General features: G+C 39.5%; 1 protein-coding gene and 1 pseudogene across 1 annotated transcript; one reads left to right on the top strand and one right to left on the bottom strand.

Moving 5' to 3' along the window:
* The first annotated feature begins 302 nt into the window (after positions 1-302).
* AW146154 (expressed sequence AW146154) lies at positions 303-21319 on the top strand. Its single transcript, NM_001033530.3, has 4 exons — positions 303-899; positions 17234-17360; positions 17567-17627; positions 18694-21319. Exons 1-4 carry the CDS (start codon positions 897-899, stop codon positions 19907-19909), a joined length of 1407 nt encoding a protein of 468 aa, NP_001028702.1. The 5' UTR covers positions 303-896; the 3' UTR covers positions 19910-21319.
* Positions 8270-10037, bottom strand: Gm15470 (predicted gene 15470; annotated as a pseudogene).
* Positions 21320-26173: the final 4854 nt, after the last annotated feature.

Genomic DNA, 26173 nt, shown 5'->3' with positions numbered 1-26173 from the left:
ATCCGGAATGAAGAGCGAATTTGGGACCATTATTTCCTTATGCGCTTCCATACCTTAAACCTGAGTTTTATTGGAAAACCAAATCAACCATTTCCGTCCAAATTTGAAGCAACCGTTTATTAAATATTAAGTACTGACCAAGCGGTGGATCTGGATCAGAAATATCCACAGAATTTCCCAGCTGGGATAGCCCCCGGTCACATGTTGTAGGGCTTTATACAGATAATCAATTTGGCCACCGTACTTTCCCACGAGGACTTGTTACTTACAAAGAACTACAATTCCCAGCATTCCTAGAAGTAACCTGGTTCCTGGGCAGGTGAGGCTTACAGGTCAAATTTGGGAATTACAATTTTCAAGCTTGATTTCCATTACATATCCACCTTCATTTCCGGAGGAAGAAGGGGAAGTGCCTAATGAATAAAGGTAGTTCAAGCAAGCTCCAGATTCCACCACGACTTAGAAAGCGCAGGGTCGTTGTTTACAAAGGGGAGGAGCAGGCAGCTGGGCGGCAGGAGCTGAGGTGATGGGTCCTTCCCGGTGCGGGATGGAAAGACAGACGGGTAGAATACAGACACAAGTGCTACTGAAATGCAAATCTCTATGTATCTGGAAAAGGTCTGGTACTGTACTGGAAGACCCGGCCAGCAACCATCATGCGGAGTCTCATCTGCACACCCTAACCCTCAGGGAGGTACTCGCGTTACTCAAGACTTAAGGGCCAATCAGAGCCTTGAGGTGGACCTGCCAGTCAGAAAAGGAGGCGGGATCTTCCGGGTGCCTTGCGGCAGCTTCAGCTCTGTAGCGGAGCGGGCTGGAAAAGTTCTGATTGTTTTTCTCTAAGCGCTGCTGCTGGGTGCTGTGAGGGAAGCTCTAGCAAATTGCTAATTCGCGACATGGTGAGTGCAGAGCCACTGCCCACAGGGGGGAGGAGCAGGCAGTTGTGTTGCAGGAGCTGGTATGGTGGCTTGTCCCTGGGTCTGGGTGGTAAGTGTGGCCAGATCTGACCACCTGTTACTTCCCTTTTTGTCCTAGTCATTCCCTGAACCCAGCAGTGGATGTGAATAACTTCGCTATGAGGGCTGCATCTGCTCAAAGCATCTGGCACAGAGACTTGTGTGTGGAAACATCCTTAGCAGGATGTCAAACTCAGGCCTAGTTTCTCTTTACTTCTAAAAGTTAACTCCCCTATCATTTAACATTTAGCTGTAAGACCTATTTGGAGTTAATTCTGTAGAGGTTGTAAAAGGCATTTCATGTTGGGTAGCACTCCAATATCAAACTGTGATGAAGAGTAGAATTGATGATGTTAAAGGATTTACCAATGCTTAGGAGATAGTAAGGGACAGCAAGTAGAGTTTAGCTGAGGGAGGAATGCCTCTGAGACACCCTACAGATAAGTAGTGTGCTAACCAGACCCGTTAGAGATCAGGATGCTAGGATAGATATATTTGTTCACTAGGATTGTCCAGAAAAGTGCTCCAGTGCTTAACAAAGGAGGCTACTCTGATTGGCAACCAGCCACTAGGGCCATCCTCATAGCAAAGAACTGGCTGCTCAAGGGAGCGTTCTAGAGTCCCAATCAACATTAAAGGCTGTTTATCACAAAGTGCTGCTAGTTTTCTTCTTGAGAAAAAGCATAGTTCTGCCATATTCGCAGGAGAACACCGGCTGGCAACTCTTTGAAAAGGGAAAACACTGTTGGGTCCAGGACTGGCTTGATCAAGCAAGGCTTTCTGTGAGGCCCTTATGTATAGAAAATGGCATAGCTCTTTCTCAAACCCAGGAACATGCTTGATAGAGCCAGGTACGCCCTCATGTATTGGGAGTAAAATAGAACTCCTTTTCTTTTTCTTTTTCTTTTTCTTTTTCTTTTTCTTTTTCTTTTTCTTTTTCTTTTTCTTTTTCTCCCTTTTATTATTATTATTAATTATTTTACTTATTTACATTTCAAATGTTGTCCCCCTTCATGGTCTCTCTTTCATAAACTCTCCACCCCAATCCTTTTGCCTCTAAGACAGTGTTCCCCAACCCAGCCCCCAACTCCCACCTCAGCCCTCTAGCATCCCCCTCTGCTGGGGCAGCAAGCCTCCACAGGACCAAGCTCCGCAACTACCACTGATGCCAGTTAGGGCAGTTCTCTGGTACATATGTAGCAGGAGCCATGGACCCACTCATGTATACTCTTTGGTTGGTGGTTTAGTCTCTGGAGCTCTGAGGTGTCTAGTTAGTTGATAGTGTTGTTCCTTCTATTTGACTGAGTCCGCAGACCCCAATAGAAGAGTTAGGGGAAGGACTGATGGAGCTGAAGGGTATTGCAACCCCATTGGAAGGGCTCCTTTTCTAGAGCAAGGAAGATGCGTGAGAGAGGTCAGCATGATCTGAGGAGGCCTCTGGGGAGGGGTTACTTCAGATCCTGAGAACCCAACTCTTCTCACCTTGTGGGGCTGTGGTGATCAGTCTCAAGGCATCTGTAGGCTTTAAGTAATGCCTTTGAGATACCCTGCATTCCTTTGTACAGTATTGTTATTAGACTCTCCTTGAGTTTGTCCCATCATATGGGTAGTTTGTACTGACTTCATAGAAGTTTCCCATTTCTTTGCTATTCTTCTTAAGCTTACTTGGCATAAGACATAGCTTGCACAAGACACCCCCCCACCCCATCCCCGGGCTTTTGTCTTTTATACTTTCAATTTTTTCTAACTTTCTCATCCTCTGGGACCTTCAACTTAGGACCCTGTCACTGATTATTAGATGGCACTGGTGTACTTAAAAAATAATTCTGAGCCGGGTGGTGGTGGCACACACCTTTAATCCCAGCACTTGGGAGGCAGAGGCAGGCAGATTTCTGAGTTCGAGGCCAGCCTGGTTTACAGAGTGAGTTCCAGGACAGCCAGAGCTATACAGAGAAACCCTGTCTCGAAAAACCAAAAAAGAAAAAATTTCTGTGTTGCAGGTTATTTGTTCTTATTGTGAACCCTGAGATTGTGTTACTCACTGGTAAAATCTACTTTTAATTGTACTGTGGCTCAACTTTAACACACACCTTTAATTCAGGAGCTTTCTGCTTGAATTTTGTAAACAGGATTTACAAACCATAGGTTAAGAGTCAGAGCAAGTAACCAGTTCACAGGAAGTACAAATAGGATTAATAAGAAAAAACAATAAAGAGTTAGAAGGAGTCATGGAGATGGATAGAGATGCTCAGAGATTAGAAGGGAGGTGCATTAGAAGGGTTTTTTTTTTTTTTTTTTTTGTGTGGTAGTATGAGAGAGGGGCATTCTTGGTGGGGCATCTGCTGAGGAGAAAGGTCAATTGGGTGCTCTCTCTGCCTGTCTGATTGGCAGACTTTCACCCCAGCATCTGGCTGCTGGGCCTCTATTGGTAAAATAGAACAATTGAGATTTACAAAAAAAGATTATGGGAATATTTTTGCTGTGTAAGTCTCCCATCTGTGATGGGCGTGGATAGACTTACAGTCTCTTGTCCATATTTAAATTGTTCAAAACATAACATAACGTGGGGACTGAACCTAAAAGAGATGTAAGATTGACAGCATATAGGAAATATGAAACCTGTTCTCAGTGGTCTCCTATTTGAGCATTAGCCAGAGCTGACTGCATGCTGTCATTAAAGAGATTCTTTCTTTCTTTCTCTTTTTCTTTCTTTCTCTTTCTTTCTTTCTTTCTTTCTTTCTTTCTTTCTTTCTTTCTTTCTTTCTTTCTTTCTTGCGTGTATATCTGTGTTAAGGGTTTTGGATCATTTGAAATTGAAGTCAGTGACAATTGTGAGCTTCCACATGGGGCTGGGAATTGAACCTGCATCCTCCGGAAGAGCAGCCCGTGCTCTTAACCAGTGATTTACTTATCCAGCCCCCTCTTTCTTTTTATCTTTCTTTCTTTCTTTTTATCTTTCTTTCTTTCTTTCTTTCTTTCTTTCTTTCTTTCTTTCTTTCTTTCTTTCTTTCTTTCTTTAATGTGTGTGAGTACACTGTCGCTGTCTTCAGACACACCAGAAGAGGTCATCGGATCCCATTACAGATGGTTGTGAGCCACCATGTGGTTGCTGGGAATTGAACTCAGGACCTCTGGAAGAGCAGTCAGTGCTCTTAACCTCTGAGCCATCTCTCCAGCCCAAGAGATGTTTCTTAATTATTCTCTTAATTGTGTGTGTATTCATTTCTCCCTGGGAAGGCGTATTGATTCTAGAATAGCTGCATCTTCTGACTCCTCCCTGTCCTCACATTGCTCAGGGTCATGTCTGCTCTGGGAAATAGCTGTTGGATGAATTCACTGACCATATAGAAGATCAGTGAAATTGTTGCAGAAAGGGACACAGGGGGGACAGGGAAGAGAAAGGGAGAAAGATGGTGCACACACAGGATGGAGAAAATGCCAAGGGAGCAAAGAAGGAAGAGTTTCTGGGGCAGGAGAAGTTCATCTTAGAGGATGGTGTGTGGCAGCCATGCCCTGTAACAGGTAGAGAGTGAGGGATGCTGGGAGAACCTAGATGCCAGGTCACCCTTTGAACAAACAGAATAAAAATTTTATCTATCAAAATCATGCTTTCCCTGCCTTGGATGTTTGCTTTTCTTTGTTTGTTGTTGCTTCCCTTCTTTGTATTTTCATCTATGTATATTGAATGAATTTTTTACTTAAATGTATTCTTCTCTCATACAACATATTGACCATGTCCACTTCTCATAGCTAACGCAAACCCCTTCTTCCCTTCCTCTTCCTCAGATCTACTCCTCCAACTCTGTTTCCTTTTCAGAATAGGGCAGGTCTCCAAGAAAGCACAGGAGAACAAGAATAAACAAGATATGAAAAGATGAGACAATAGACCTCATATGGACACTGTATAAGGCAACCCAATAGGAGCAAAAGAGTTTTAGAAGCAGGTGAGACAGATAGAACTATACCTGCTCTCACTGTTAGGAGTTCCAGAAAAACACCAAGCTAACAGCTCTAACACAGTAACAGATGATCTAGTACAAACCCACACACACCCCATGCTTACCATCTAAGTCATTGTGAAATTTCTGGCCATTGAGGTAGAATAATGCATGGATTCTTTCTAGTGGAGTCAGCTTCAAGGTAAATCAAACATTGGGTTAGCACTCAAATACATCTGGTGCCGCTATGCCTCTGCACATTTTGCAAGCAGGAGAGATTTTAGGTAGAGGGTTTTTAAGCTGGGTTCACATACAGGTTTCTATTTCTGAAGCCTGTAGGGTACCTTCTCACCCCAGAGAGACTAGAATATAAGGACGAAGGCTCCAAGTCTGCTTGACCAAGCCAGCTCAGTCCGTCAACAGGGTTTCAAGGGCATGAGTGAGGATTGAAAAGAAAAAGACAATTAGACAAACATTATAACATGATTCCAGCCAGTATGGAGGCTGAAGCAGAATTAATTTTTCCCAGCTAGCTTTTATACCATTCCTAGGTACTAGCAGAGAGTCGGCTCAGTTCCTTGATCAAAGACAAAGTGACTGTGGGATGGCAACCCCATTCCTTACTTGATGCCCTGTCTTTCCACTGGTGGTTTCATCTCCCCCCCGTAGGACTTTTCATCTCAGATCCCTCCCTGTAAGTCCTTAAAATCTCTAACCTCCCATGTCTCTGGTACATTCTGGAGGGTGCTCCCACCTCCTACCTCCTGAAGTTGTCTGTTTCCATTCTTTCTGCTGGCCTTCAGGGCTTCAGTCCTTTTCCCCACCCAATACCTGATCATCTTCCCCTCCTCCTCCACTGTCCACTTTCCCACTCAGGTCCCTCCTTCCCTTGCCCCTTCTGATTGCTCAGTGCTATGAATTTTCCTCTTAGTACTTGTTTCATTGTGTTTCATAAGTTTGGGTATGTTATGTGTGTAAGTCTTTAATGTCTTTCTTTATTTTTTCCCTGACCAAGTTATCATTGAGTAGAGAGTTGTTCAGTTTCCAGGTGTATCTGGGCTTTCTTTTGTTTTTGTTGCTATTGAAGACCAGCCTTAGGCCATGGTGATCTAATAGGGTGCATGGGATTATTTCAGTCTTCTTTTATGGGTTTGAGGGTTGTTTTGTGACCAATTATACCATCAATTTTGGAGAATGTACCATGAGGTGCTGAGAAGAAGGTGTATTCTTTTGTTTTAGGGTGAAATGTTCTATAGATATCTTTTAAGTCCATTTGGTTCATAACCTCTATTAATTTCACTATGTCTCTGTTTCCATGATCTGTCCATTAGTGAGAGTGAGGTGTTGAAGTCTCCCACTATTATTGTGTGGGGTTCAATGTGTTTTGAGCTTTAGTAAAGTTTTTTTTTTTTTTTTTTTTTTTTTTTTTTTATGAATGTAGGTGCCTTTGCATTTGGGGGATAGATGTTCAGAATTGAGACTTTCTCTTGGTGGATTTTCCCTTTGATGAATATAAAGTATCCATCCTTATCATACTTGATAACTTTGTGTTGAAAGTCTATTTTATTGGATATTAGGATAGCAACTCTAGCTTGTTTCTTGTAACTATTTTCTTAGAAGACCTTTTTCCTGCCTTTTAATCTGAGATACTGTTTGTCTTTGTTATTCATGTTGTTTCTTGTATTCAGCAAAATTTTAGATCCTGGTTGCATATCCAGTCTGTTAGTTTATGTCTTTTTATTGGGGAATTGAACCCACTGATTTTATAGATATTAAAGACAGATGATTGTTAGTTCCTGTTATGTTTGTTTTTGTAGGTGGCATTATGTGCATGTGGTTCTTTCCTTTTGGCTTTGTAGTGAGATGATTAATATCTTGTTTTTTCTTTGGTGTAGGTACCCTCCTTGTGTTAGAGTTCTCCTTGAATTCTCTGTAGGCCTGGATTGGTAGATAGATACTTTCTTAATTTGGTTTTGTTTTAGAATATTTTGCTTTCTCCATATTTTATTTTTTTATAAACTATTTTATTTTCTCCATCTCATATCTCTATATTGATAGAGAGTATTCCTGGGTATAGTAGCCTGGGCTGGCATTTCTGTTCTCTTAGAGTCTGCATGACCTCTGATCAGGCTCTTTTGGCTTTTAGTGTCCCTGTTGAGAAGTGTGGTGTAATTCTGATAGGTCTACCTTTGTATGTTACTTGACTCTTTTCCATTGCAGCTTTTAATATTCTTTCTTTGTACTGTGCATTTAGTGTTTTGATTATTATGTGGTGAGAGGTTTTTCTTTTCTGGTCCCATTTATTCGGTGTTCTATGGGCTTCTTCTACCTTTATGGCCATTTCCTTCTTTAGGTTGGGGAAGTTTTCTTCTATGATTTTGTTGAAGATATTTTCAGGTCCTTTGAGCTGGTGTCTTAGTCAGGGTTTCTATTCCTGCACAAACATCATGACCAAGAAGCAAGTTGGGGAGGAAAGGGTTTATTTGGCTTACACTTCCATACTGCTGTTCATCACCAAGGAAGTCAGGACTGGAACTCAAGCAGGTCAGGAAGCAGGAGCTGATGCAGAAGCCACGGAGGGATGTTCCTTACTGGCTTGCTTCTCCTGGCTTGCTCAGCCTGCTCTCTTATAAAATCCAAGACTACCAGCCCAGAGATCGTCCCACCCACAAGGGGCCTTTCCCCCTTGATCACTAATTGAGGAAATGCCTTACAGTTGGATCTCATGGAGGCATTTCCTCAACTGAAGCTCCTTTCTCTGTGATAACTCCAGCTGTGTCAAGTTGACACAAAACTAGCCTGTACAGCTGGGAATCTTCATTCTCCTGTATTCCAGTTACTCTTACGTTTGTTCTTTTCATTGAATCCTGGATTTCCTGGATGTTTTGGGTTAGGACTTTTTAATGTTTTGAACATGTAGTTTCTTGAGGTTCCCCCACCCCCATGTTTTATATATTAGGCCTATGTCTGTTGTAGTTTTGGTCAAAATATTTTCCCATGTCCTGGGCTGTCTCTCTGTCTCATTGAAGTAGTTTTAATTTTCATTACTTTATTTTTTTATTTTTTTGTTTTTCGAGACAGGGTTTCTCTGTATAGCCCTGGCCGTCCTGGAACTCACTTTGTAGACCAGGCTGGCCTTGAACTCAGAAATACGCCTGCCTCTGCCTCCGAAGTGCTGGGATTAAAGGCGTGTGCCACCACCACCCGGCTTTTCATTACTTTCTATTTATTAATTTTTTTAAAATTTCAAGCTACTTCATTTTCAAAATGGGTCACAACATACACTTTTGGCCCATTCTGCCAATGTACAAGCTACAAACACTTGCTCAGCAGCTGAGGGGCACTCGTTATTATCATTTCTGAAAATTGAATAAAAATCCATGTAAAACAAATATTCAAAGTTTCCATAGAAACACAATAAGTGTGAACCCCATCTCCTAGCCTTCCATACTGCATTGGTGCCAACCCTACTCTCACAAAGTCATCCCAAACTAGCAGTAATTATGTTAATTGGTCCCCCCAAATGCCTTAATCCAAGCTAAACTTGCAGGTAAGAGCTACAAGAATGGCATCTACACATTTATGGTAGCAGAAGCACAGGCTGCAGGGTGAAGGTCCATCCCGCTCTCCTAGGCACAAGACATGGGCAGAGTGCCATCTGTTCCTCTACTTCCATGGCAAGCCATGCATCTGGATCTGCTTCATGAGTTGCCACTTTGGCCATGACATTACATAGTAGTTGTTTGGCCATTGGAACCCATTGAAAGTAGAAGCAGCAGCAATGGTGTATGCACCCATGTTCTCAAACAGCATCCAATCACCCACATTCATTTCAGGCAGGTTACAGCGCTCAACGATCTGATCAAGGCCATCAGATGTTGGTCCCCAGATGCTGGATGAGTAATACTTCTCATCTGGCTTGGGTCTCTTCTGCAGCAGGGCCTTCACATGGGCATGATCATAAAGAATGCAGTTAAATGATCCATATACTCCATCATTCACATGATACATGAAGGTTTACTTATTTGAGTCATCTTCATCATCAGAGCTGGACTGTTCTTTCCACACTTTTTTTGGCAATGATGTTGACTGCAAGCGTGAAAGCTGATGTGACATAGTATCTGCCTGGCTCAGCTATGATTCTCACTCCAGAGTCTGATGGGAAGTACTTGTCCAGAGCTGGGTTGATTACACTGGTGATCTCTTCAAATATAAATGTTGTATCTTCAGATCCAGGAAAGCCACCACCAATATCAAGCAGATGCATGCTGAAACCAACTTCTGTTCCCATGTCAAACACACAGCGGGCATCAGACACTGCCTGCACGAAGGTATCGGGGTCAGTACATCCACTGCTCACATGGAAGCTCGCACCAATGACGTCAATATTTAGCTCTTTTGCCCGTTCCAAGAGAAGCCTGCTGGTTTTGAGTGTGGCACCAAACTTAACACTGAGGCAGCACACTGCTTTGGAATCATCAGTGGCAATCCGCAGAACCAACTTTGCCTTTGGATGTGCTCTGGCGACTTTCATCAATTCAATTTCTCTGTCAAAAGTCATCATCTGGACTCCGTTACTGGCAGCATACTTGATTTGAGAGACTTGTTTACAAGGATTTGCATAGATAATCCTCTCTGCAGGCACCCCAGGCCCCTGTACCAACTGTATTTCAGTCTTGCTTGCACAGTCAAATCCTGTCCCAATGGCAGCTAGGGTGCTCACTATGGCTCTGCTATCGTTACATTTGACTGCGTAAAAGGGAGTAACACGGGGAGGAGCTTTTAGCCACCTCAGATGCTTAAGAATGTCTCCGAGGTCCGCAACATAGAACGCATCCTTATCGTCAGAGGAAGAGACTTCATTGATTTGTTGGTTCAGAGTGTCCTAGGCAGTAAAGCCTTCATCGAGGATGTGGCAGTCAAACTCTTCCTTAGTAAAGCTGCTCATGGTTCTCCATGTGCCTACAGAAAACCTAGAGATGGAATTAAATTATCGCCAGCTCCTCACAAGACCAACTTATCTAAGAACTCTTCATGCTGTCTCCTTGGAGTGCTGGAAACACAGCACAGTGTCGTTGATATCCAGACCCATGGAGATGCCGCTGACAAATCCCAAGAAGCGCCCCGTCTGTCCGCTCCTCCCTCTCATCCGCTGCCTCTTCAAGCCACCACAGATGCAGAGCTGCTGGCTGAGGGAGGCTGCAGCAACAACTGTTGCAAGGACCAACCTGTTTATTAAATTTTGATCTTAGTGCCTGCACTATTGGTGTTCTCCTCAGAAGGTTGTTTCCTGTGCCATGTGTTTAAGGTTCCCTACTTTCTTTTCTATTAATTTCAGTGTATCTGGTTTTATTTTGAGGTCTTTGTTCCACTTGGACTTGAGTTTTATACATGGTGATGAATACAGATTGATTTACGTTCATCTATATGCAGGAATACAGTTTAACCACCACTTGTTGATGGTGCTGTTCTTTTTTTATTGTCTGTGGATTTCTCATGTGGGTGGAATTATGTCCGAATCTTAAGTTTGAATCTATTGAGCAGTATGTTTGTTTTCATACCAATTCCGTGTAGTTCTTTTTATTTCTCAGGATTGGTTTAGCCTCTTTCTTTTTTTCTCTTTTCTTTCTTTCTTTTCTTTTTTCTTTTTCTTTTGTAATTTTATATAAGGTGGGGATTGTTCTTTTAAAGTCTGTAAACAATTTTGTTTGAATTTTGATGGGACTATGTTGAATCTGTAGATTGTTTTGGATAGGATGGCCAACATGAATCTGTTAATCCTACTGATCCATGAACATGAGCGATTTTTATGTTTTCAGATAATTTTTCAATTTACTTTTTGAAAGACTTGTAGGTTTTTCTTTTCTTTTCTTTTTTCTTTTCATTCTTTCTTTTTTTTTCGAGACAGGGTTTCTCTGTATAGCCCTGGCTATCCTGGAACTCACTCTGTAGATCAGGCTGGCCTCGAACTCAGAAATCCACCTGCCTCTGCCTCCCAAGTGCTGGAATTAAAGGCATGCGCCACCACGCCTGGCTGTTTTGTTTGTTTGTTTGTTTGTTTGTTTTGTTTTGTTTTGTTTTGTTTTAACATAGAAGTCTTTCACATGCATTTTTAGTTACTTGAACATATTTTACATTATTTGAGGGTATTGTGAAGGGAGTCCTTTGCCCGATTTCTTTCTAACTCTATTTGATAATTTATTTTTACTTTTTTTTTATTCTAGTTGTTCCACCAACCCCCTTGCCCACAGTTGCTCACCATATTCTTCCTCCCCCTTGCCTCTGAGAGGGTGCTCCCCCCTACAGGCCTCGTTCTTCCCTGGAGCCTCAAGTCACTCAAGGATTAAGCACATCTGTTCATACTGAGATCTGAAAAGGCAGGCTTCTGCTATATTTGTGCCAGGGGTCTCGGTCTGACCCATCTATGCTGCTGGTTGTTGGATCAGTCTCTGGGATCTCTCTGGGGTCTGGGTTAGTTGAGACTGCTGGTCATCCTATAGGGTAACTCTTCCTTTCAGCTTCCTTAATTCTTCCCCTAATTCAACCATGGGGTCCCTGACTTCAGTCCAATGGTTGGGTGTAAGTATCTGTTTCTGTCTCATTCAGCTGCTGATAGGACCTCTCAGAGGACAACCACGCTAGGCTCCCATCTGTAAGCACATCATAGCATCAGTAATAGTATCAGGCCTTGGTGCCTCACTGCCATGAGATGATTCTCTACTTAACAAAACTGGAAAATCTAGATGAAATGGATGATTTTATAGACAAATACCACATACCAAAGTTAAATCAAGATCAAGTAAATTATGTAAAGAGTCCCATAACTCCTAAATAAATAGAAATAGTCATAATAAACCCTCCAACCAAAAAAAAAAAAAAAGAAGAAAAAGAAAAAAGCCCAATTCTAGATGGTTTCAGTGCAGAATTCTACGAGACCTTCAAAGAAGACATAATATCAGTACTCTTCAAACTTTTCCACAAAATAGAATCAGGAAGAATACTACCTAATTCATTCTATGAAGCCACAGTCCCTCTGATACCATACCATACAAATAAAGAAAGGGATCTTCAATCCACTTTCACTTGTGAATATCAATGTAAAAATACTCAATAAAATTTTCACAAACTGAATCCAAGAACACATTAAAACTATCAGTCACCATGATCAAGTATGCTTTATCCCAGGAATGCAGGGATAGTTCAATGTGAAAAATTCATCAATGTAATATAGTATATAAATAAACTCAATGAAAAAAAAGCCACATGATCATCTCATTAGATGCTGAAAAAGTCTTCAACAAAATACAACTGCTGATAGTTCATGTTGAAAGTCTTGGAGTGACCAGGAATTCATGGCACATACCTAAACATAATAAAAGCAGTAGATAGCAAACCAACAGCCAGCACTATGGGGATGTTCTGTGGTATCTACTGGAGAAATGGATAGGGGAATGGAAGCTGATCACTAGGAGAAACCCTTAGTATTAGATCTCAGGTAACGGGGAGTGGCAAAGGCCTGGAGGTATCCTACTTGGTCCTATACCCAGTGTCCTAATACTGAGGCATCAGATTCCCAGGGCTTATTATTATTATTATTTTTTTACTGTGTATATGTTTAGAATTTTGTTGTTAATCTGTGAAGGACTTATTGGATAAAATGTACTATGTGGGCTGATAGGTCATTCAGCAAATATTCTTCTTGGTTTTGACCTGAGTTCAGTAAACAACACGCAGTCAAAGTTAGGACGCTTATAAACACCTGCTACTCCTGCTCCAGGAGATCTGACCCTTCCTTTTATAGTGTGTCACCGATACACACAATGGAAGACATTCTTTCTCACACATGCAAATACAAGGATAGAAATTGGGATAGACTTGCTTTCATAAGTGTTTATGTATGACTTCTAAAACACTGCAAACCAAACTATTTAGGAATATAACACAAACAAGGTGTTTTTATAAAAATCTGCTTGCTGAATTTACTTTTTAAAAGTTTGTATTTCCTCACACATGTGTAGACTTATATCCAGTTATCAATCATAGGGAATAAAATGGTTTGTAAGTGATCCTAACAGACATCCTTTTTTTAATCAGAAGGACATACTTTTAATAGTCAAAACTATTTCTATGATATTGAACCATTTTATGCCGGAGTTGAATCTCTGCAATTGGGATAGCCCTCCATTCCCAGTTCATTTTCTGTTATTGGTAAAGGAAAAAAGCAGCATGCACAGGGTGAGTACTGGCCAGTGATTTCTTTGATTTTTGATTTTGACTATACTGCCGCCCTTCTTTCTTCTTTAAAGAACTATGTTATATTTATAGGTCTGTCTTTGTGTCTCCTTTTATCAGTAGTGCCATCTATGTTGTGTGATATAATTAATTATATAATGATATTGTTGTTTAGACCTCTACAATTTTCTCTTCTGTAAATATACAATATTATATTATGAGTGTTTGCTAGTTTGGGGAACTTTCTAGGACTAACAATTTTAAGTTTCTCTTCTTGAACCTAAAGGCTTGCCTCTCCTCATTTTTTTTCCACTTGCTGTAGTCATTAGTGTTTGGGGTTTTGCTACTCACATGATTGATACAGTTAACACATTTTGGGGTTTTAAAAACTTATTCATATATTATTATGTCATCATTAGCTTTAGTTCTCAGTATTTCAGAACATCCGTCATCTGAGGGAGCCTCATCTGAGGACACATCCCCCGCGGAATGGTTGGTTGCTATGTCTGTGAGGAGAGTGTTAATTGATGATTGATATGGGAAGGCTCTTCCACTGAGACTAGCAATATCCCTAACCAAATAGGCCTGGCCTCGGTAAGAGAGCTAGCTGATCATAAGGCAGCTACCAAGCAAGGGAGCAAGGCAGTAAAAAAATGTTCTTCCATAGTTTTTACGTTCAATTTCTAGCTTTTGTTTTTAACCTAAGCTCCCAAAATGATGTACTGTGACCTGACAGAACCATCAAAAAATCCACTTATTAATTGAGATGGTTTTGGTTGGAGGATTTAATCACAGCAGCAAAGAAGCAAAGTAAAACAAAAAATGGTAAGCAAAATGTGATTTTGCTCCTGGACATAGCCTGTGAATGTTCTTATTTGGAGGAATATGGAAAATATCAGGGCTTGAGCTGGCAAAGGCGTGTGAAGCAGTACCCAGAGCTTACTCAGGTGTCCTTTGAGGACCTGGAAGATTGGAGTGTTGAGAGTAATACAGCGGTCATAAGATTTCAGTCGAAAATAGACTCCAAAAAACTTTACCTGGAGGTTATTTGTGTGATATTTTGGTCCAAAGTCTTTTTTATTCTGCCCACGCACTGAGATATTGAGTAAGGCAGAATTAAGAAATAATAATGAGGTGATTTTTTTTTTTTAGAAGAAATCCTGACACTGTTGGATGGTTATTACTGGTGACTCTTTCAGGACTATAGTAAAGAAAAGCAATAAGTAGGGCAAAAATAAATGTAAAGTATGTTATGTTGGCAGGCAAACTCTGAAATAGAGGCAGGAATTCTCTCCTCCCCTCCCCTCCCCTCCTCCTCCCCTCCCCTCCTCCTCCCCTCCCCTCCTCCCCTCCCCCTCCCCTCCTCCTCCCCTCCCCTCCTCCCCCTCCCCTCCCCCTCCCCTCCTCCTCCCCTCCCCTCCTCCCCTCCCCCTCCCCTCTCCCCCTCTCCTTTCCCTCCCTCTACTCCTCCCCCTCCCCTCCCATCCTTTTCTTTTCTTTTCTTTTCTTTTCTTTTCTTTTCTTTTCTTTTCTTTTCTTTTCTTTTCTTTTCTGTATATGAGTACACTATTGCTCTCTAAAGACACACCAGAAGAGGGCATCAGATCCCATTCCAGATGGTTGTGAGCCACCATGTGGTTGCTGGGAATTGAACTTGGGACCTTCGGAAGAGCAGTCAGTGCTCTTAACCACTGAGCCATCTCTCCAGCCCCTGAGGCAGGAATTTTCAAGGAGGTTATCACCATTAAAGAGAAGTCTATATTGGAAGTCTATAAAGGTACCCTAAGAGTATTATTCCCTCCTGCTAAGCCTTCCATTTTAGAAAGAGTAAGCAAAGTGATTCCTACTAACCAAAAGGAACTTCATATTATAAAATCTGCTACAATTATAGTCCAAGCATGGCAGGGTCCATACCAAGTTAGAAGTCATATGTGGCATTATCACCCATGTTCTACTAGTTCCTTAAGAAAAAAAAAATTATAAACTTTAATGTCACGGATTTTTTCCTGTATGGTTTCAGTTTAGCACTGTTCCAGCCATCTGTTTGGCAGAGTCAGAGAACCAGTGAGGAAACTCAGAGTTCATTTCAGGAGGCTGTGAGGATAAAGCCTGAGTTGAATTTTGAGACCACAGAAGTCAAAACTATGAGAAATCTAACATGGAGAGATGAATATAGTGGAAGTAACCAGAATGAATGATGGATGAGATGTCACAGGGACAAGGTTGTCTAAGTCCTTTGAAACTGAAGCTCCATGTATCTGAGCCAATGATACAGGATTTGGTGTTTGTCCTGCTTAGTTTCTTGCTTTGGTCCAATCTCCCCTCACTATTTACACATTTCTCTCTACTGGAATGGGATTGGGTATTCTGAACTATTTTATGTTGGAAAGATGTATCTGGTTTTCTGATTTTTACAAGATGTGGCAATCAAGAGATTGTTTTGAGTGTCAGAAAAGACTTTGGGCATTTGAACAGTGTATGGGCTGTTGTAGACTACTGAGATCATTGAAGTTACTAAATGCAGTTTCAACATGGGATGATGCTTGTCTCTCCTTTGTCTGTTTCTTTGGGGACCTTATGGTAGCTTTTGTGAAGCAACCTTTCTAGATTCCTTATTGGGGATGGAATTTAAGTGCCCATACACTCAACCTATTTCCTGTACTTTGTGTCTACTGTGTTGAGGTTGAACCTGATCAGTTAGGTTCTGTCTCTTACAGTCATGCTTTCACCATTATAGACTCTATCTCTAATTCATTTAACATACAATAGAGGGAATTGCTATTCCATGCTAACCTATTTTGCTAGACTGATATTTTTATGTTTTTAATTTTGTTGCTTGTGTTTTTGAAGATCAAGTTTTTCTTAGTAGCCCCAACTGACCTTAAAGTAGCTATGTAGACCAGGCATACATCAAACTTAGAGATCCATCTGCCTCTGCCTCTAGAGTACTGGGATTAAATGTGGAACAATATCCCTGGCATTTTTTGTTTTTATATTATTGGCTGATGAACCTGGAATGTAGGTTTATATACACATCTAGAATATGCTGTTGTACTGATCTTCATACACATCTTGAATTTTGAAATTTGGCAGAATATATTCTATTTTTTAGGATAGCATGTATTTGTGACATTACTACTATCTAGGCCTATTGAGTCATTAGATTGTAAGTTTGTAATAGTCTTTATACTTGGGTTTTATTTTTGAATGCGTATGAATATTTTGTCGGTATGCATGAATATGTACTTCATGTGTGCCAGGTTCTCAGAGTAGTTCTGATCTTGCCTCAGAAAACCTGAACTATGAATAATGGATAATTGTGAGCCCAAATGTAAGCACTAACAAATGAGCCCAATTGTTAACAAGACCAGCAAGAGCTCTTCACTGGGGATCAATCTCTTCTGCCCTATGCTTCTTATTTTTGATCAACATTTACATTGCTTATATTGTCATCCACTCATTTGTTACTGTTTAAACATTTGGTCCCTTTTAGTAAGATCCTTTTTATGTTACAGTTCAAACTAGGGCACCTTGGGTTTCTGGAATATGAATACAGAACTGGAGTGAATGTACAATTTCTTGGAGGAACTTCAGTAAAAAACCTCCAAGTCTTTCTATCTTTTTTATTCATTTGACTGATTTTGTAAGGGAGACCTCTGGCTGTCTTGGAACTTGTTATATAGACCAGCTTGGCATCCAACTCAATGAAATACCCTACTTCTGCTTTCTGTGTGTGGGGATTAGAGGCATAAGCCAATACACTTAGCTTGACCATCACTTTGTGTGTGTGTGTCTACTTAGTAATTGTTCATACCATTTCTGTAATGTCTACTTAGTATTTTTCATCTACTTGTCTCTCTCTATGTTTGTTAGTTGGGATTTTTCTTGTAAGGCAAAAATACCCTATTCAGAAAGCTCAGAAATGACAGACGTAAACCTCATTATTTAGTTTCCTTCTAAAATGCCTTAGTGATTACATTAGAACTACTGCATCAGGAAATAAGTCGAGGAAGCACCAGAATGATATGAATATATTGCCAATGAAGTATACAGTTACAGTGTTGTCAGCATCATGCTTTTTATTTTAACATGTATGGGATATTTTAGAATGGAATGACCTATGATGATGTGCATGTAAACTTCACTGGCGAAGAGTGGGCTTTGCTCAGTCCTTCCCAGAAGAGGCTCTACAAGGATGTAATGCTGGAAACCTACAGAAACCTCACTGCTATAGGTAAGAAAGTGAATTTTCTTTGGGATTTTAAAATAAGGGGACAGCTGTTTCTTTGTTATTGATGCTCTTTTATAATTTCAAACAAGGATGAGGAAGAATAAGGTGAATAAACCAAGTATGCTTCTAAGGTTCATTGACTATATGGGAACTTCAGTTTTGCCAAATTTCCAATAATATGTCATACATTTTCTGGTACTCCATTTTAGGTTGCAGTTGGGAAAACCGTAATATTGAAGAATATTTTCAACGTTCTAGAAGATATGGAAGGTAATTTTCAGGTGCAGGCTGATAGGAATATGCCTCTTAAGAAAATTTTAAAGAAAAGCAACAGTGTAAAGAAAAAAACAACCTGATTTTAAGTGTATCAATAATTTTTAAATTTTCACAAAGCTATGTACCTCAATGTCAGATATTTGATTGTGTTTACAAGTCATTTCTCTAGGAAAGAAGACAGGGAAACAGTGCCTTAACAGATATCCCCATTTGAATCAGCCCCTTAGCCACTATGTTGTAGAACTGCCTGTCTGTTTAATCTCATACAACTTAGATGTTGGGAAAGGTATACACATTGAATAGGTGGTAAACATATGTCTAACGCCTGGAATAAGTAACTATTCCATGGTCAAGCTGGTGTTTATAGTATTGTTAAGTTTAGTGAAATGTTGTTGTGGAGAAACCTTAATCTCTGTACCACATGTGTATGAAGAACAAAAAAAAAAAAATCAAATTATGTGAATGCAATGTGAAAACCTTTCATTTGATATTCTTCTTTCAATAGCTATATGGTCACAGTGGATCCAAACTGTGTGAGTATAGGGATATTAAAAGAAGCAGTGTACCTCTCGTCCAGTAGACTTAGAAGATCTGTAGTAGTCCCCACTTTGAATAGACTTTCTGGATGTGGTAAAAGTTTACAATTAATTTGTTTTCCAACTTTATTGGAAATATAACCACAAACTGACACTACAGAAAAATCCCTGTATGCTAGGAATGTGAAGACTTACACTGTAGGGAAATTTATGAAGGGAATTAGTATGGTAAAGCTTTGCGTTCTTCCAGTTCTCTTCAAATATGAAAAAAATCTCATATAGGAAAAGGATATTATAAATGGGAGCAATATAATAAATGCTCTTATCATCACAGGTATCTTCAGAGACACAAAACTAACCCTTAATGAATGGAAACATCATGAATGGAAACAAAATGTGGAAACCTTAAGATCTGATTCCTCTTTATCATTAGAATACAGTGTAAAACTCATTTGTAGAGGTAAAAAGATTAATTAGTGTAATGAATGTGGTAAAGCTTTCACATGTTTTGATTATTGTTGCAGGCATGAAAGAAGTCATACTGGAGAAAAACCTTCTGTATATACTCAATGTAATAAAGCATTTGCATATCAGAGTCATCCTCAAAGACATCATCGCATTCATACTGGAGAGAAACCCTATGAAGGTATTCAACATGATAAAGCCTTTGCACATCACAATCATCTTCCAAGGCGTGAAAGAATTCATGCTGGAGAGAAACCTTATAAATGCAATCAGTGTGGTAAATCCTTTGCACACTGTAGTTACCTTCGAAAGCATAAAAGAATACATAGTGGAGAGAAACCCCATGAATGTAATCAATGTGGTAAAGCTTTTGCATGTCACAGTAATCTCCGAATACATAAAAGAACACATACTGGAGAGAAACCCTATGAATGTAACCAGTGTGGTCAAGCCTTTGCATGTCAAGGAAATCTCCGATTACATGAAAGAACACATACTGGAGAGAAACCCTATGAATGCAATCAATGTGGTCAAGCCTTTGCATCTCACAGTCATCTCCAAATACATAAAAGAACACATACTGGAGAGAAGCCCTACAAATGTAATCAATGTGATAAAGCCTTTTCACAAGGTAGTTCACTACAAATACATAAAAGAACACATACTAAAGAGAAACCCTATGAATGTAATCAATGTGGTAAAGCCTATATATGTCACAGTAGTCTCCGAATACATAAAAGAACACATACTGGAGAGAAACCCTATGAATGTAATCAATGTGGTAAAGCCTTTGCAAGTCACAGTACTCTCCGTATACATAAAAGGACACATACAGCAGAGAAACCCTATGAATGTAATCAATGTGGTAAAGCCTTTACCCGGCACAATAGTCTCCAAATACATAAAAGAACACATACTGGAGAGAAACCCTACAAATGTGATGAATGTGATAAAGCCTTTGCACAACAAGGTCATCTCAGAATACATAAAAGAACACATACTGGAGAGAAACCTTATAAATGTAGTCAGTGTGATAAAGCTTTTGCACGTCATAGTCATCTTCAAATTCATGAAAGAATTCATACTGGAGAGAAACCTTACAGATGTAATCAATGTAATAAAGCCTTTGCACAATATGGTAGTCTTCAAATACATAAAAGCACACATACTGCTGAAAAGCCCTACAAATGTAATGAATGTGGTAAAACTTTTTCACAACTCAGTTATCTCAAAATACATAAAAGAACACATAATAGAGAGAAACCCTATAAATAAACAATGTGGTAAAGCCTTTTTGTGTAATCTTAGAAATCAAGAGCCAATTCATACTGCAGAGAAACCTTATAAATGTAGTCAGTGTGGTAGTTTTGTACTTCATGGTATCATTATACAAGAGTAAAACCTTTGGTATTATCAATCTATTAAAGCCTTTGCATATCACAGTAGTTTTGAGTGGTGATAAAACTCACACTGAAGGGATTGTATGACTATAAAGAATTTGGTAAGATATTTAGCCAATACATTTCCATTAAGTTACAGATCATTTATCCAGGGGAATAGATTTGACTAGTGTCACCAACATCTTCAGGCATTATTATATCCCTGTTTATTATGCCCTGATGACCTGGAAGAAATATACGATTGACTGCATCAGAAGTATCTGAAGCCTTGGCACTTTAAAGAAATTTCAGAGTCCCAAATCTCTACAGAATGAAGAAGAGTGAAAAGAAAGATCAGGAGAGAAACTGACAAGTCTTAAAAAGTGGCTGAGCACTTGACCAATGCCACAAGACAGTTTATCTCAAATGTGGTAAAAAGACAGCAATGGGAGCAAGCCCACAAGGAAACTTTGTACATTGTATGCCTGCTGGAGTTGATGTCCCGCATAAGGAGAGAAAGAAATACGCAGGGGTGAAGACTGGCTTGTTAGATCAGGATCGTATTCTGCTTCTCTGAAGCCTGTAAAATTCTGTTAGGAGGACACCTGGACTCCCAAGACTCAACAGGAGTCAGTCACTCTAAGACTGGAGCAATCATGTCTTTGCAAAGAGCTGTGTGAGGTATGGATGAACTATGAGGGCAAGAGCTTTGGATTGGAAAGCCAAAGGACCAAATGACTAGAGGGCAACGCTCAGGGTGTACCTGAGGACAAGCTGGCTCCTACTGTGCTCTCTGCATTCACTTAGCTGTCATGGGTCAGCCCCTCCAGGTCTTCCACTCTTTCCTTATTCTTGGCAACTACAATGTAGCTGTCAGTAAGAGCACTGTGCTCCTTCCCTGGCAGACCCCACCCATTCATTAATCCTTGTAACCTGCTTCCCTGGAAGACTAAGGATATTCTAAAGAGATATTTCTTTTCCTTTGGCTAACAATTAGTGAACCGGTGGGCTGCATGAAATTCAAATTTCCTGGGTAATCACATTCTGGGTAAGATTGAGTCCTCCATCGAAGAAGGCTTTTGCTGAAGAAACATTTGCACATTGCAGGAGTCAGAGGAGCTAAGAATGGGGTATGGTTTGAGGGATGGCTGGAAAATTCTTATACTGCTTGGATGGATTACTTAGCATCTATCTCTTTCCTTCCACCTAAATATGTCATTACCCCCAGTGATTGAATAGTTTGCTTCTATCTTTGTCACTATTCCAGTTTAGTTGCACTCAATAAATTTGTTTCTAATTTTATGACAAATTTGCTTTTTTTCTGTCTTTTCTATTGTTTTCAATTTATTATTATTATTATTATTTAAAAGAATAGTTTCACTGTGAATCTCTGGCTGGCCTGGAAGTAAGTATATAGATTCAGGTCTTCTAGAATATCAGAGAGTTTTTTTCCACCTTTCCTGTAGAGGGCCTGCATTAATATTGGGCATTTCAAAACCAGCTAATTAGGCTCCCCATAAATGCAAAAATAATAAAATACAAAGTGAATCAAAAACCAAAATACTCAATAAAATACAAAGTGAATCAAAAACACATCAAGAATACTAACCATGATTGTGAAGACTTCACCTGAGGTGAGGAAATGGATCAACAGAAAAAACAAAAAATATAATCCTCTATATAGTGACAGAATAAACTCATTAGACACCGAACTAGCATATAACAGGAAAAAATATAGGCATCAGCCTGAGCCAATCACAGTCTCTTGGTTCCTTGGGACTCAGTCCACACCCAACTAAGTTATAAGTCCAACTTATAACTACTTGAATGACAATAAAATTCTGAAATTTCAGCCTCCACTTTCTGAGCTCTGATTTAAAGCCCCAAGCCTGTGTCACCAAGCCTGTCTTTAGTGGCTTCAACTTCATCTAATTAGTCATTAGAATTACAGGATTAGTAATATGAGCAGTTACACTTTACTGCAGTTGAAAAACCACTTATCTCTGTGAGTTTAACCATCTTTAGAATAAAGACAGAACTCTCCACTAGTCCCTTCATGAGTCATTGGAGTTTATAACAGTTATAACAATGATAAAGAAAAACAATATAGCTTATTTATTGGAAATAGTAGAGTTTAAGGCAGAAGAACTGTATTTGATGGGAGCCTTCTTCAGTTCCTCAGAATATAGCTTGTATCTTCCTGGCCCTGCTAAGGAACCAGACTCAGCTACGTATCCCCACTAAGCCATTTCATGAGGAAAATTGGTTTGTAATACTCTTATTTTGTTGTTGAGTTTTTATGTGTGTTGAGTATGGGGATTAACTGAATTGGGTATTGTTACTTCTGTTTCTATTTTGTAAAATATGTAGAGCTGTAATAGCATTAAGTCTTCTTTGAAAGTCTGATTGAATTCTGCACTAAAACCATCCAGCCCTGTGTTTTTAAATTGGGAGTCTTAAATTGATTTCTCTATCACTAGTTGTTATAGGTCTATTTACATTTTTTATCTGATCTTTGTTTAAGTGTAATAAGTGGTACCAAAGAGAAAATTACTCATGTCTTTTAGAATCTCCAGTTTGGAGGGGCACAGTTTTAAAGTATATTCTTATCATTCTGTGGATTTCCTTAATGTCTGTTGTTATGTCCCCATTTGTTTCTGATATTCTTAATCTGCATATTCTTCCTGTTTTACTTAGTTTTGGTCAGAGTTGCCTATTTTACTGATTTTTCTCAAAGAATGAGCTGTGTGTTTCAGTGCTTTTTGTTATTGTTGCTGTTGTACTGTTCTCTCTTTTTGGCTTTGGCCCTCAACTTGATAGTTACTTGCTCTCTACTCCTTTAAAGTGCCTTTGCTTCTTTTTGTTTTAGAGCTTTCACATGTTCTGTTAAGTTGATAGTAAGACACATCTCCCACCCCTGTTTTAATGTATGCAGTTAGTGCTATGAACTGTCCTCTTATCACAACTTTCATTGTGTCCCATGAATGGATATGTTGTGTATTCATTTTTATTGAATTCTAGAAGTGCTTAATTTCTTTATCACTGTCTGACACATTTTACCTTCAGTACAAAGTTCTTCAGTTTCCATGATTTTGTTACTGGTCTGTTATTTCTGTAGTTGGTGATGTGCAGCTTTAATCCATTGTGGTCTGACAGGATGCAGCAGGGTATTTCAATTTTCTGGTATCTGTTGATACTTACCATGTGTTCAAGTATGTCATTAATTTTGGAAAACATTCCATGAATTCCTAAGAAGTGTGTATATTCTTTTGCGTTTTGGTGTAATGTGCTATAAATATCAGTTAGATCCATTTGCCTTTTTAATGTCATTTAGATTGAGTTGTTCTCTGTTTAGTTTTGTCTGCAGGACCTGTCCATTGGCAAGAAAGAGATGTTCAAGTCTCCCACTATAAATGCTTGAGGGTCAGTGTGTGATTTAAGCTGCAAAGGTGTTTCTTTTACAGTGGTACCTACTCTTACATTTGGTGCTTAGACTTTACGAGTTGAAATGTTATCTTGGTAGATTTTTTTTAAATTAATGTACAGTGCCCTGTATTTCTTTTGGTTAATTTTGGGTTGAAGTGTATATATATATTTAGATATTAAAATGGCTACACCAGTTTGTTTTTTAGATCTCTTTGCTTGGAATATCGTTTTCCAACATTTTAACCTTGAGGTAATGTTTATTTTTGATGTTGAACTGGATTTCTTGTATGCAGGAGAAGGATGCATGCTGTTTTACCATACATCTATTAGCCTGTGTCTTTCTATTTGGGGGATTGAGGCCATATTGAGAAATATCAATGAATAGTGATTACTACTTCTTATATTTTGTTTTTGTTGGTTGTGGTGTGTACATGTGTGCGTGTGTGTGTGTGTGTGTGTGTGTGTGTGTGTGTATACTTTTGGTTTTGCTGATAATGTGAGACTACTTACTTCCCGTGTTTTCATATGTGTAGCTATCCTTGTGTTGGATTTTTCCTTCTCTCACCTTCTGTAGGACTGTATTTATAGATGTTGTTTCTATATCTTATTTTTTTCGTTTATGGTGATTGAAGTTTTCTAGGTTTAGTAGTCAGTAGTTTCAGTAGATTAAGTAATATGTAGTTTCATATAATCTGTGTCCAAGCCCTTCTGGCTTCAGAGTCTCCTCTAAATAGACAGGAGGGATTCTAGAGCACAGGGATATAAGTTACTTGGTTCCACACCCACCCCCCGCCCCCCTTTGCAGTTACTCTCTCTTTGCTATATATGTTTAGGGTTTTGATTATTACATGGCAAAGGCACTTTGTTTTGTGTTCCAACCTATTTGGTATTCTCTATGTTTCTTGGCATCTCCTTTAGGTTAAAAACATTTTTTTATGGTTTTGTTGAAAATATTTTCTAGCCATTTGAGATGGTATCCTTCTCTATTCCTGTTGTTCATAGTTTTTGTCTTCTCATAACACCCTCAAGTTCCAGGACTTATATGCTAGAACACTTTTATAGTTAACAGTTTCTTTGACAAACATATCAATTTCTTCCATTATATCTTAAATGTCTGATATTCTCTCTTCTATCTCCAGTCTGTGGGTAAACCTTCCCTTTGTAGTTCTTGTTTACAGTTCTAAATTGTTCATTTCCTTGATTTTCTTAGTCTGTTTTTTTCTTTATTGCTTCTATTTTCAGTTTTAAGGTCTTGAACTGCTTTACTTCAACTTTTTTTCTTGGATTTATTTAAAGGATCTATTGGTTTCCTCCAATTATTTGTTTGTCTTCTTCTGCCTGTCCCTAATGGGTTTGTTGGTTTTTCTCCAATTGTTTGATCATGTTTCCCTGGATTTCTGTAAGGGATTTTGTTCATTGCCACTTTAAGAACCAGAGTCATCTTCATATAGTTTGTTTTAAGGTCTTTTTCTTGTAATTTCAGCTATGTTGGAATATTCAGGACCTGCTATAATAGGATAGCATGGCTCTGTTGCTGACCTATATTTCCCTGGCTGTTACAGGTTATATGCCTATGCTAGTGTCTGTGCGTCTAGGTTTGGGGAGACTTTAGGACTAGGTTCTGATTTCTAAATTTGTTTTGTTTGAATAGTAGTTTTGTTCCTGCAGTTCTGTTTGCCCTCTGTATTTTCGGAGTGTGTTGGCTAAACGTTGCCAACTTTACTGGCATGCTTAGCTGGTAGGTTCAAGTAGGAATGCTTTCTGGTATTGGAGGAAGGGAAGGCTAGGGAGATAATGATCTTAGCTATTCATACAAGGCATAGATGAAGGGGTGGTGAAGTTTCCTCTGCTGTTCTTTTCCAGTGCTAAGGACAACTGTGACAATTAGGTCTGGGGTAACTGATAGCATTGGTAGATCTGTGGACAGCCTACCTGGTCTTCTGGCAAGCATGGCATGTGGGTTTAACAGGGATTGTCTGCCCAAGTTGGGGCTAGGATCCAGAAATGAGGTAGGATTGGAAGGACAACTCGGGATGGCATGTTTTGTCTATGAAGGCATAAATGGGGAGAGGAAGCTTCCCCTGGTATTCTGTTCTAGTGCTAAGGAGAACTGTTGAGAATTTAGTCTTTGGTAACTAATAATGGGGTAAGTCTTTGTACAGACTACATAGTGTTTTGGTGGACATTGCATGTTGTTAATCGGGGTGTCTGACCATAGTTTGTAGCTAGGACTAAGAGATCAGCAAGAAAGGATGTGTATTTGTCAGTTTTCTAGGGTCAAAAACCTTATGGAATGTCTCTCTATATTGAGGAAATTTAATCCAATTACCCCAACAATGGTCAGTTGTGAATGAGAAGTCCAAGAATCTAGTAGTTGATCAGTTCATTCCAAATATAGTCATGTTGACCAACAGAAATAGCCATTACAGGATGGGAAGGTGGGGTTGTCTGTGGTGTCTGCCTAAGGCATGGACAGTAGGAGAGAAAGCTGCAGCACTAGGGCCAACCATGAGTATTTGGGTCCCAGGTAACAGAGAGTGGGGAATGTCTGGAGGCATCCTACATTATCCCATACCCAACATCTTCATACTGAGACATCAAGTTCCTAGGGATCATTTATTTATTTCTTTATTCATTTAGGTTTTAATCTTCTTTGATCTGCAATAGATTTTTTGTTTATGAGATAAAAAATACTGCATGGGCTGGGCAGGTAACTGAGTAAATTTCCCTGGAG

The sequence above is a fragment of the Mus musculus genome, chromosome 7 (genome assembly GCF_000001635.26).
Source record: "Mus musculus strain C57BL/6J chromosome 7, GRCm38.p6 C57BL/6J".
NCBI classification, from domain to species: domain Eukaryota; kingdom Metazoa; phylum Chordata; class Mammalia; order Rodentia; family Muridae; genus Mus; species Mus musculus.
Note: the sequence above shows the minus strand (reverse complement) of the source record. Positions and strands in the feature narration are given on the sequence as shown.

What these genes read in the sequence shown, in the direction of transcription:
- AW146154 (NM_001033530.3), top strand. An exon ending in CAGAAACCTCACTGCTATAG is followed by an intron (nt 17,361 to 17,566) that starts GTAAGAAAGTGA and finishes ACTCCATTTTAG; the next exon opens with GTTGCAGTTGGGAAAACCGT. An exon ending in CGTTCTAGAAGATATGGAAG is followed by an intron (nt 17,628 to 18,693) that starts GTAATTTTCAGG and finishes TTATTGTTGCAG; the next exon opens with GCATGAAAGAAGTCATACTG.